Raw genomic sequence first — 12,992 nt, 5'->3', positions numbered from 1 at the left:
CGTCTAGGTGGTAAATGTGTAGCAAAAGTATTCGTATCCGTAGATGCCAGATCGTCCGTGAGCGGGACAAAATAGTCCCGCCCATAATTTCCTAATCCAATGAAAATCGCCGGCAGGGATGCATTTCTCAAATTACACTGGGACCCACTGCGTGCCAGCCATGGAGCTATAAAGATCACAGCATACTCAGCGCGGGATACGTTTCTTTCTGGAGAAGTGAAGAGGGCGTCCTACTGAACGGAGGTGGGTATCCTACATTATGTTAAATGAAATGACTTAGTTCAAGTGAATTCCCCCCAAAGTATTGCATTAACATTTCTGAACTTATGTTATGGCGACCATTAAAATACATTGAAGGACATTTGTGGCATGTTAATGCAATACTTTGGGGGGAATTCACTTGAACTAAGTCATTTCATTTAACATAATGCAGGATACCCACCTCCGTTCAGTAGGACGCCCTCTCCACTTCTCCAGAAAGAAACGTATCCCGCGCCGCAGAGGGACTATTTTGTCCCGCCCACGGACGCAGCTTGAACTAACACAGCGACACTTGTTCAAGCCAAGCACACTAGATTTCTCTCACTGAACAAGAAAAAAAGAACTGAAATACAGCTAATGGAGTAGTAAAACTAAAAACAAAAAGATAACAATTTGTGTAAAGTTAATTTATTGCTGTTCTGAAAAACAAATGTTTTTTAAATACTAACATAACTGCATTTTGTACCATGTCTGCTTTATTTAATTTTTTTTCTGCTTTATGTGTCATATGCGGTATCATAATATTTACTCTTACCAGTCACAGCTTATCAAATACCCTACATTTTATTGCTTTTTATAAAGAGATCAAATTAATATTGAGCTGAATTGAATTTAGCCTATTGGTCCGGCCCTCCATAACAGTCCCTGTTTTAAATGAATTGCCCACCACTGCTGTAGAGGTACCCTGTACCGGCACCCTACCCTATAGCGGCACCCTACCCAGTAGTGGTACCCTTTAGTGCCGCGTTTCCACTGCAGGGTGCGGAACGGTTCGGTTTGCAAAGGTGCGGTAGGGAGGGGGCGGTATAGCCCAGCTCAGTTCCGAGGTTGCGTTTCCACTGCCACTAGCCTGTAGTTAGGGCTGAACGATTTGGGGAAAGAATCTAATTGCGATTATTTTGACCAATATTGCGATTGCAATTTAACATTTTTTTTTTTTAAATGTATTAAGTTCCTTATTGTTACCTGGTAGTGCTGGGTCTTGTGCTGTTTTTGTTTGTTTTGCACTAATGTCTTGCTTTTGCCTCCTGCACTCAATCATTTCAATCACCTCTTGGAGGCGGAGCATTGTGGCTGCAGGTTGCCGTTTGGCTCGCCCTGATTGTTGGCACAGCCCCCACACATATAAAGCCAAGTGGAAGATGACGGCTCACTCTCTCTCTCATCTGAGCACAGACGCTGGCACACTTGTACCTTTTGTAAATTCTGTTAGAAATATCATATTTGTTGTTGCTCTTGGGCACGGAAGCTAGATAAGCTGAACCTCCCATGCAGTTAAATTGAGGTTTTTCCTTTGCATTTTTCCCTTTCTGTTAAGTGGTAATCACCTAGGCCTTTTCTGCCGACGGGTTTTTATTTTTTATTGCCGTTACTGGTTTCACTTGTGCAAAACCTTACGATCACTGTCAACCATTAAGCAATGTTTTCCCCAAAAACCATGTCGTCTGTCTTTATGTTGGGTTGTCCAAAGGCTGTTGATTTTATGTTTGGACACCGTAACATAAAAATGGGGGCTTGTCCGGGATTTCGTTCTCCACCGATAGACCTGTCGCATTGCTGCTTGGTGAGGTGGGTGTTCATTACCCGGCTGCTAAGGTGGTTGAGGGCAGATTGAAAAATTCAGAAATCCTCTCTGATCTGATTTTTTTTTTCACCATTATCTTATTCAAAGCATGAAGATTTAGCCGTTCTTTTTCTTCTAAGCTGAATTTGTTTACTGATGTTCCAGGTCGTACCTCAGCTATTACTCATGATGTTGATGTTGGGGATAGTAGGCCAATTAAACAACACGCTTATTATGCCAACCCACTTAAACGCCCCAAGCTTCAAAAATAAGTCAAGTTTATGGTAGACAATGGCATTGCAGAACCAAGTTTCAGCCCATGGAGTTCCCCATGCCTCCTCGTGCCAAAAATCAGATGGCACTGCTAGATTTTGCACGGATTTTAGGAAGGTTAACACTGTAACCAAGCCGGATAGTTTTCCACTACCACGCATGGACGATTGCATAGATCGCCTTGGTTCGGCTGTTTACGTTAGCAAGATTGACCTCCTCAAAGGCTACTGGCAAATTCCGCTGACCGAACGTGCTAAGGAGATATCTGCCTTCGTTACACCTGATGGCCTTCTACAATACACGGTCATGCCATTTGGTATGCGGAATGCCCCAGCTACTATTCCAACGCTTAGTTAATCAGGTTCTTGCAGGCAGTTCTAATTGTGAGGCGTACCTCGATGATTTGGTGGTCTACAGCACCACCTGGTGTTCTCACGTGAAACAACTCCAATCGGTATTCGAGCGGTTGTCCGCCGCAAACCTGACCGTAAACTTAGCGAAGAGTGAATTCGGGCAAGCTAAGGTTGTGTACTTGGGAAAAGTGGTTGGTGGCGGGGAAGTGCGCCCTCTGCACTCCAAAGTTGAGGCCATTCTCAATTTTCCTGCCCCCACAACACGTCGTGAGCTAAGACGTTTCCTTGCAAGCCCTCAATATTAATGTAAGGCACATTCGCGGACGCGAAAATGTTGTAGCAGGTAGAAAATTATGTAAATTAATTGTGGGTTTATTGTTTTCTTTTCTAAATTATTTTCCTTTCCAGTTGAACTGCGGCAGAGTAGTCAGCTGAAGTTGAGGAGTATATTTAAATGTTTACGCATTCCTGTATACATTGGGAAATATGTTTGGTCGCTGGTTTAAATTTTGCCTAAGGCAACCCTCCAATTATTTCTTTAAGGTTGGGGGTGTTACGTGGTAGTGCTGGGTCTTGTGCCGTTTTTGTTTGTTTTGCACTAATGTCTTGCTTTTGCCTCCTGCACTCAATTATTTCAATCACCTCCTGGAGGCGGAGCATTGTGGCTGCAGGTTGCTGTTTGGCTCGCCCTGATTGTTGGCGCCGCCCCCACGCATATAAAGCCAAGTGGAAGATGGCGGCTCACTCTCTCTCTCTCTCAACTGAGCAGACGCTGGCACACTTGTACCTTTTGTAAATTCTGTTTAAAATATCATATTTGTTGTTCTTGGTTGTTACTTTCTGCATGTTAAGGCAAGAGCAAGCGTAGCTATATAGTTGTATTTTGTCCGCTGTCGGGCAAGGAAGCTAGATAAGCTGAACATCCCAGGCAGTTAAAGGGAGGTTTTTCCTTTGCATTTTCCCTTCTGTTATGTGGTAATACCCTAGGCCTTTTCTGCCGACGGTTTTTTTTTTTGGTTGCTGGTACTGGTTTCACTTGTGCGAAACCTTACGATCACTGTCAACCATTAAGCAATGTTTTCCCCAAAAACCATGTCGTCTGTCTTTATGTTGAGTTGTCCAAAGGCTGCTGATTTTATGTTTGTTGGATACCGTAACACTTATGATCTATATTTTCACTAAAGAAGCAATAAATCATTCTTTAGTATGACCAACACAACATTGGAATTAGTCAACATATAAACTGCTCCTTCCTTTAGGCCAGGCCGATGGGTTGAGATGAATTGATATAACATCTTTATTTAACTATTGAATTGTAAAAGAAAAATAAATATAAATCTTTCAGTAACGGTAAGCGTCAGTATCGCAGCCTTTCGCGATTTCGGTTTGAATTTGATTAATCGTTCAGCCTTACCTGTATTGCTACCCAGGAGCCTTTTTACTGCTTGGATTATTGATGATGACGAAGTGCCATCATCACCCTCAGCCCCCTCCCCCTTATTGGAACCCCCACTACGAGTCGTTGAAATACCAGAGACGTCAGAGAACCCGACGTGTTGTGCGCCATAACACCAACAGCAGAAGTGTATAACAGTCATAGCTCATTGTCGGGCAAAATTCTCTGGGCGGGCAAAGCAGAGAAGGGGAGGTAACATGTCCCTGTATGACGGCATACGGGGAAAATTCCAAATCGGCGCGTCTGAGCTTTGTTTTTTCAAAGGCAGAGCAGGATACCTAGTGCTCGTTTTGCACCTAACACCATTTCTATCTACTTGGGGACCATAGGCAGGCTAGGGGAACTCATTAATGTTAGAAAACCTCAAAATGAAAATGTCATGCCATGGGACCTTTAACAAAGGCCTTCAGCCCCCTTCCTTTAGAGGACCAGCTTTTCTCCTAAACAAAGGCCTTTTCAATGAGTTCTGACCCAGGTCCCAGGGGGGGCACCCACCAGGTTGTACATTCCCAGCAGGAGGGCCTCGATGCAGCCGTTGCTCTGGCGGTCCCTGCTGGCCGTGACGCGCAGGTACACCCAGACCAGCTCGGGCAGGAACTGCAGGGTGAAGCGGCGAAGGCGGTCCTCGGTGCTCCGGTATAGCTCAAACAGCTGATGGCACACGGGCTCCAGCAACTGGGGGGGGGGGGGATTGTACATTGAAGAACGTCAACGCTGTGTGTGGAAATTACAATATATAGAGGCTCATGGAGGTTTAATGAGGGCAAGGCCAAAGTCATAGTAAAAGGTGTGTGTGGTCAGTCACTGGAGGCAATAGTAATGAATATGTTTGCAATGAATGAGAAGGAGAATTACACTGAGCTCAGGCCACTGCACATTGTTTACACAGGAGTTAGTTTGTGATTGTGTACAGACCACCAGTGTGGTCCCCGTCCCAGACATCCTCCTTCCCCGACTCCCTCCCTCCCAGTCTCCCTCCCTCCCGACTCCTTCCCACCCAGTCTCCCTCCCCATCTCCCTCCCTCCCCGACTCCCTCCCCGTCTCCAGCAGTGAGTTTAGCCGTTCAGCAGTCAGTGACTCTCCATCACTTCAAGTTTCCAGTTGACCAGCAGTAATGTGCTTGGACTTGTGTTGACTTCATAACACAGATGCTGGTGTGGGTTCACAGACCGGCGTCACGGTGGACGTGTGTGTGTGTGTGTGTGTGTGTGTGTGTGTGTGTGTGTGTGTGTGTGTGTGTGTGTGTGTGTGGTAGGTGGGCCGTCTGCTAATGACTTATGTGTAGGCCAAAAAAGACGCAGATTACAACCGATTTTTTTTTTTTTTTTTTTTTTTTTTTTAATGTTATTGCGCTTAGTATCCTGCAGATTGCGCTCCTACTCGCCTTGCTAACTAACAACTTTAGCTGGAGTAAAAAAGAGGAGATTGAATTTTACCGTACAACATGAAAGCACGCTCGCTCAGGCAGCTGCGCGCTCACCTCACCAATGTACACAAGATGCGTTGTTTGAGCATGTTGTGCCTGTTTTTCTTTAGGTCCCAGGCCATGTTAATTTGTTATACTGTAGACTCTAACGGTGAGACCATACTGCTCAGCACGCACGTGTTAGTCACTGCTCACGAGCGCAGCACATTGGGAGTTAGTTATTTATTTTACATTACACTCATTTTTGACTGTCAATGTATTCTAAAACACTCAAAGGTTCTGCATTCAATTCACATATTCGTCAAAAGTGTTTAAAGTATATTTAAGGCATCAAAAACGACGTTTTATATGCTTTTTTTTTTTATTTATTTTTTTTAATCGGCCGATTAAATCGTAATCGTAATTTTTCTCTGAAAATAATTGGCATCGGCACTCAAAAATCAATATCGGTCAGGCCATACTTATGTGTACATCAGAGAGGAAGATAAATAGAGACACATTGGGGGGAGAGTGGAGGGAGAGATAGAGAGTGAGGTGGAGTCAGAGAGAGAGTGAAAGAAGTGGAGAAGAGGGAGAGTGGGTGGAAAGAGAGCGAGATAACAGATGGGGAGACGCAGAGGAGAGCCATTGAGCGGGACCGAAAGACAGACAGCAATGGAGTGAGAGAGCAAGAGAGCAGTTAGCATTATGGTGGGGGTCTGACTGAGGGGGTGAACAGGCAGTACTGGGTCGGCCCACACAAATAAATAAATGTAAATGGACTGCATTTATATGGCTCTTTTCTATCCATTGGCCACCCAAAGCGCTTTACAATATTGCCTCACATTCACCATTCACGCACACATTCACACACAAACGGCGGAGTCAACCATGCAAGGCGACAGCCAGCTCGTCAGGAGCCAACAGTCAGGGTTAGGTGCCTTGCTCAAGGACACCTCGACACTCTGCTAGGAGGAGCCGGGGATCGAACCAACAACCTTCAGGTTACCAGCCAACCCGCTTGTCACGCCCAGCTTTGCCGTGCTATATGTGCCTCTCTACCTGCCTTGCTTGGCGTGTCATGATTATCCATGTTCCGTGTTCCTTCTATCGCCACTAGGGGGAGCTGTCTCTATGGGCCGTGCAAGGCTAATGACTGGGCTGATTGAGCTGGAGATAAAAGACGCCTTTCCCGTCGGCTCGGACTCTCTCACTACTGCTATGGCCTGACGGGGAAGGGCTGGCTGCAGCTCCTCATCTTTACCTCACTTTGCTTTATATTACATCTACTGATATGCACTACACTTTTGGTTTGGCTTCCACTTACTGATAAGGTTTTGCATTTAGCACTTTAAATAAATAATTGTTCCATCATTATAATCAGCGTGGCCTCCCTTTGTTATGTCAGCTCTACTCGAGCCAAGTGGTCCTGACATAATGGGGGCTCGTCCAGCCGTATTGTAACCCTGAATTTGGTGTTAATTTGGTAGGTTTACTCTAATTCCCACTCAACAGCCGAGTGCGGTGTAGTCACGTGATCGGCGATTACTTTTTGTGAATCAAGTCGTGGTAGGCGTAGTTTGGGTCTACCGGCTTCTGAACGCCGATTGTTTGATTTGGGGAGATCAGCGCTGATTATCCTTTGGTTAAGCTTGGTTTTGAGGAAAATTGGGGAGCTTTCATTTAGCCACATATTGTTGTTTTTTTGGAAGGGTGAATGCTTTTTTCGTAGTGGAGCGACCAGTCATTTGGAGCCATTGTCATCCCCATTCTAGAGCGCTTCCGCGCTGGGTTTATAGGCTGCCTTGACACTGTTTCTGGGCCAGGGCACCGCTGTGGAGAACCGACCGCATTGGCTTGTAAGGGTCGCAAGAGGAAAGGGAATGTTATTACTGCCACCAAGTTGGCCATGTCATTGCAAATTGCTCGACACTAGAACGTAGAGAACAGCCCTCACGCTCCTTTCAAGCAAAAGGGGTAGGACTGATTAAAGCAGATCATGGGGTGAACACTAACTCATCTGATCAGAAAATTGATGACTGTTTTAAGCCATTCGTATTTGATGCATTTGTGTCACTGTCTGGTGAGGCAGCTGATAGACACTCCATACGGATCTTGCGAGATACTGCTTGCGCTCAATCTGTTATTCTGGCATCAGCGCTTCCTTTTTCTGATAACTCTGCTTGCCATTACCAATCAGTTCTTAGAGGGGTTGAAATGTGTTGCGTACCACGGCCAGTGCACCGCATCCATATTCAGTCCACTCTCGTTACTGGATTCTTCCCAGTAGCAGTTTGTACTGAACTGCCAATCCCCGGTATCGTACTCCTGATGGGGAACGATATCGCAGGAGGTAAGGTAACTCCCACGCTAGAAGTTCTAGATCAACCCCAGCGTGATGGGAACCAATCATCAGATCAGACACCTCCGAATGTATTTCCAGCCTGCGCTGTAACTCGTGCTCGCTCCCATGAGATTAGCCCAGATGATCGTGAAGTTTCGTTGTCTGACAGTTTATTCATGTCAGTTCTCTCAGGTGACAAAGAGGAGAAAGGGGCTGAGAGTTTCTTATTGCCTGTTCAGGGGGAGCCTCCTGCTCCTGCCTTAGTAGCTGAACCGTCGGATATTAAAGTTGCTGCTCTCATTGTGACAGAACCTGTGGGTGCTCTCTACGGAGATGACCCACCGTTGCGCGTTCCTACACATCAGCCGGTCCGACTTCCAAATTCGGAGATGCTTGCAAACCTGTCAAGCTGTTTTCAGCATTTAACTGCTGGACAGCAAAGTGATCTGGAGGTGCTGATTGGCCGGTACAAGACTTCAACCTCGACATCCAACATAAAAAGGGATCTGAAAATGGGGTCGCTGATGTTTTGTCTAGGCGCTAGAGATGTGTGTTAGCTATGTTTATGCATGAAACCTTAACGCCAAGCCGCAAGGGCTTGTAATTTAAGGGGGGGAGTGTTACGGCTGCCGTCTAATGTGCATTTGAAGTTCCATGATTCTGTATGCAAATCCAGCTGGGGGTTTTCCTTTCCGATGATTGGTCCCCTCCCTACTTCCTGGATCCCATCGAAGCTACCAAGCACGAGTCTTCAATCAAGCCAGCTGCATAAATAGCGTGTGTGTCCACAGTTCGGGGCGGCTGTGAACCAGTGATCAGTCCGCCTCTTTGTTGCTGCCTACCATTTGTGGTGGCTTAGGAAATGGGAGTTTTGATGTCGTTGTATTGCCTGGCTGTGAATTGAGTGGTTTCAGCCAGTGCCTTTTGTTAACCCTGTGTAGTTTTCTTTTGTTGTAATTCTGTGTGCATGTGCACTCTTCTCACTTGATTAAATCCCCGAATTTGACCTGAATCTGTCCATGGTTTCCCATCCTTTTCATTTAACATCCCAATCACGTGTTGCGGCTCTTAAAACTAGCCGGGTCGTAACATAATGGCTGGTAAATGTTTAGGGGGAGGGCTCTGATTGGTCTGTTCTTCTGCGTGAATTTGATTTCACTTTGCATTAGGCCTATATCTTTTCTTTCGTGTGGGCTTTGTGGGTGGATTATTGGATAAGTACTGGAAGACCGATGGTTAGTTCTGCTTTTGGATCGTGTACATTGATCATCAGTGGATATGATGACTTTTTGGTTGCTCCATCAGAGAGTTTATTGGTAGCGTTGACAAAAGAGCAGTTGTTTTGTATAGCAGATTATTATTTGATTGAGGTGACCATTCCAAAGAGGTCTAATAAAGATCAGTTAGTGGATTTCATTCGGGAGCGTTTAAAGGAGAAAAAGGTATTGTCTGGGGATACACCTGTAGAGCCAACGCCATTGACGGTGCCTGACCAACCATTGTCCAACATGAGTCAACTAACGTTTGATGAGCAAAAATAACTTTTGCAAATGCAGTTAGATCAAAGGAGATTAGATATCGAACAAGAGAGGGAACATAAGAAATGGGTGGTGGTGCAAGAGTTAGAGCGGAGGAGAATCAAGGCTTTCGAAAGAGAGAAAGATCGATTGCTTGAGATGGAACGGCTTAAAGGGGTAGTTCGGAATTTTCGACATAGGGCCTGATTCCGAAGTGACCATTGGTATTCTATATCACTGGAGACAGTTTAACACATTTCATTCAGTCCTTCTAGTTGCAGAGTTCGCTCGTGCTAGGCTAGCGCAAGTCAACGGGCAATGCTAGCCTGCTATTAAAAAGTCTTACCCACTCCACAGTACACCCGAGGTAAATCAATTATAACGCCAGACTATAGATTTAATTGTCTGTGTTGATAGAATAATGTTAGAAATAAAACTAACCTGTCTAAAACTTTCTCCAGTTATATAGAATACCAATGCTCACTTCGGAATCAGGCCCTATGTCCAAAATTCCGAACTACCCCTTTAAGCATACCGAGCATGAACAAGAACAAGCTCGAGAGCTTGAGCGCACCAGGCTTAAGTTGGAAGCTGAGGGTAGAGGCAGTGCCGGCCAGCATTCAGGCTTGGGAAGTATGATTAAGTTCCTTCCAAAGTTCAATGAGCGTGATCCTGATCCTTTTCATTATTTGAAAATGTTGCTGCAAATCAAAATTGGAGTAGCGAGAATAAAACTCTGCTGTTACAGACTGTTCTAATTGGCCGCGCACAAGAAGCGTTTGTGGCTTTGTCTTTTGAAGAAAGGAGAAGTTATGAGAAAGTAAAAGAGTCTGTGCTGAAGTTTTATGAACTTGTTCCAGAAGCATACAGACAACGTTTTCGCAATTTAAGAAAATTCGAAAGGCAAACTCATTCGGAGGTAGCCAGGGAGCTCGCACATTTTTTCAATCGCTGGCTCACTGCAGAGGGTGTTGTTGAATTCGATGGCTTGCGTAATTTAGTGATGTTGGAACAGTTCAAAAACATAGTGCCAGAACGCATTGTTACATATCTTAACGAGCATAAAGTGAAGACAGCAGCCAAGGCTGCTGTCCTCGCTGATGGCTATGTGTTGACTCATAAGAATCAATTGGCCTATGTACGAGACTACTCGCAACGGTATGACAATCGGAGAGATGACCGCGACCACAGCAGAGATCACCGCGACCTTGATGCACAAGTGGTTCATGGAAATGTGGGTCCTCCTGGAAGGTTGGATTCTGTGCCTCATAGCAGAACCGATAGCAAAAGTGAAGAAGACAATAACTGTAATTATTGTTGGCAATTGGGCCATTGGAAAATGGATTGTCCAGCTTTGCTTGCTCGCAGAAAGAGTAGGCTTACAGAAATTAATAGGGAAGTCAAGGACGTCGGCTGTGTGGCTTTGATTCATGCTGCGCATTTGGGAAATGAACGAAAGGCAAATGTGGTTCAGTTGAAGGCTATGAATACTGTTCACGAGCAGTCTAAAGTACAGGATGTAAAGAGGATGGATGATAAACCTAAAGGAACAACCATGTCTAACTATGCTCCTTTCATTACAGAGGGGTTTGTGTCAATGATGGGAGATGATCGTATAGTGCCAGTAAAAATACTGCGTGACACAGGATCATCTGAGAGTTTTATATGTCAATCGTCTTTGCCTTACTCCTCTTTATCAGACACTGGGAGCTGTGTTTTGATTCGGGGAATTGGCTTTCATCCGTTTCCAGTGCCATTGCACAAAATTAAGTTACATTCTGGATTTGTGAATGGCAAAGTGATTATCGCTGTACGTCCGACTGCCTGTAGATGATATTGACCTGATTATTGGAAATAATTTGGGGGGGGATTGCGTATGGCCTGAGGAGTCATGTCCTTTTCCGGTGGTAAAATCAGTAACTACAGCATCAGCAAAGCCGGACAAATGTCTTCTGGATTTCCCAGAGGTGTTCACTGCCTGCGCTGTGACGCGAGCGATGGCTCGTGCGCAGACAGAGAAGTCGTCTGATGTGTCCAAGACTGGTGCAGGTAAAGTGTTTGTCCCAGAGTTACCAGCACCACTGTCTTCCAGTGAGATAATTGGAGCACAGAAGAATGATTCAAGTCTTGAGAAGTATTTTGCATTTGTCTCTGGTACTGATCAAGCCAAGCATGGGTATTCGATCCAGAAGGGATTATTGGTGCGTAGGTGGTCACCTCATGGAGACACGGGTGTGGCAGATCAGGTGTTGCAGGTGGTGATGCCTGTAGAGTACCGTGATGTAGTGTTGAAAACTGCGCACGGGGACGCGTCTGGACATTTTGGGGTGAGAAAGACCTACAATCGTGTGTTACAGCATTTATATTGGCCACGTATTAAAAGAGATGTAGCGGGGTACGTTAAAGCTTGTCATGCTTGTCAACTGGCAGGTAAACCAAATGTGAATTTGGAATTGGGAATTTGGCTGACTATGTATATGGATTTCGCCGGAGATTGTTGTTGGCTGGGAAATTGGCTACTGAACATGTGTGTGTGGCTCAAACAAAAATGAAACGATTGTATGATCGTAAGGCGGTGGCTACGATCATATAGAGTGTTCAGCCCTGGTGAACAAGTGCTTGCACTGCTGCCCAATCTGGGTTCGCCATTTGGGGCGAAATACTCTGGTCCTTTCACTGTCATGCGTAAAATCTCGGAGAGTAACTATGTGGTGTCTACTCCTGAGCGCAGGAAGAAAAAACAACACTGTCATGTCAACCTACTAGAACCGTATTATTCCTCGCCATTGCAGGTGGTGGGTGAGATAACTGCGGCTAGTCCTGTGGCGCGCGCTTTTGGGGTGGGCGTGCCTGATGTTTCGCAGGTGGCAGCTGAGGATGGGGTGCGAGGTCCAGATGATGCGGTCCTACGGGCTCGGTTAAACAACAGAGACATTGGCTAAGTTGGACAGCCAATGAACAATTGGACAGAAATTTGGACAAGGGGCAAAGTGTTGAGTTGAAGTCTTTAATTTCTGGGTTTGTCGGGCACCAGATGAGTCAATGCATTATTGTTCCATCCGTTTCTTTGTCTTGTCTGTCCCCCTTAAGTAGCTTCCGCAGGATCTGCTTGGTGGTATGATGGGGTGACGATCGGGTGGTGAGAATGGCCGGTGTTGGTGATGGGTTGTAACAGTTGTGACCGCACGGTTAAATGGGTGCATGTGCACAATAGAGTGTATGAGTCTTCCAGTGTGAATTTATTATTTCGTTAGAATTCACTCATTGTGTTTTGGTGATTTGGGATCGTTGGGTAGATACAGAGTCCCTTAATATGGGCCTCTGTATTTTAGGGGGGAGTGATGTCACGCCCAGCTTTGCCGTGCTGGATGTGCCTCTCTACCTGCCTTGCTTGGCGTGTCATGAGTATCCGTGTTCCGTGTCTGTGTTTCTTCTATCGCCACTAGGGGGAGCTGTCTCTATGGGCCGTGCCAGGCTAATGACTGGGCTGATTGAGCTGGAGATAAAAGACGCCTTTCCCGTCGGCTCGGACTCTCTCACTACTGCTATGGCCAGATGGGGAAGGGCTGGCAGCAGCTTCGCTCCTCATCTTTACCTCACTTTGCTTTATATTACATCTACTGATATGCACTACACTTTTGGTTTGGCTTCCCCTTACTGATAAGGTTTTGCATTTAGCACTTTAAATAAATAATTGTTCCATCTTTATAATCAGCGTGGCCTCCCTTTGTTATGTCAGCTCTACTCGAGCCAAGTGGTCCTAACACGCTCTACCTCCTGAGCTACTGCCGCCCACAACACTGTTGACCCGGCGATGA

At 45.7% G+C, this 12,992-nt stretch overlaps 1 protein-coding gene across 2 annotated transcripts in view; it reads right to left on the bottom strand.

Moving 5' to 3' along the window:
• LOC130373879 (hyccin 2) overlaps positions 1 to 12,992 on the bottom strand; it is an 89,572-nt gene that overhangs the window by 36,352 nt on the left and 40,228 nt on the right. For both annotated transcript variants that reach the window (XM_056580526.1, XM_056580527.1), the window contains exon 4: positions 4,403 to 4,582. In XM_056580526.1, the coding sequence (XP_056436501.1) occupies positions 4,403 to 4,582 (180 nt within the window). The remainder of the gene's footprint in view (positions 1 to 4,402; positions 4,583 to 12,992) is intronic.

Source organism: Gadus chalcogrammus, chromosome 20, assembly GCF_026213295.1.
Source record: "Gadus chalcogrammus isolate NIFS_2021 chromosome 20, NIFS_Gcha_1.0, whole genome shotgun sequence".
NCBI lineage: Eukaryota > Metazoa > Chordata > Actinopteri > Gadiformes > Gadidae > Gadus > Gadus chalcogrammus.
Note: the sequence above shows the minus strand (reverse complement) of the source record. Positions and strands in the feature narration are given on the sequence as shown.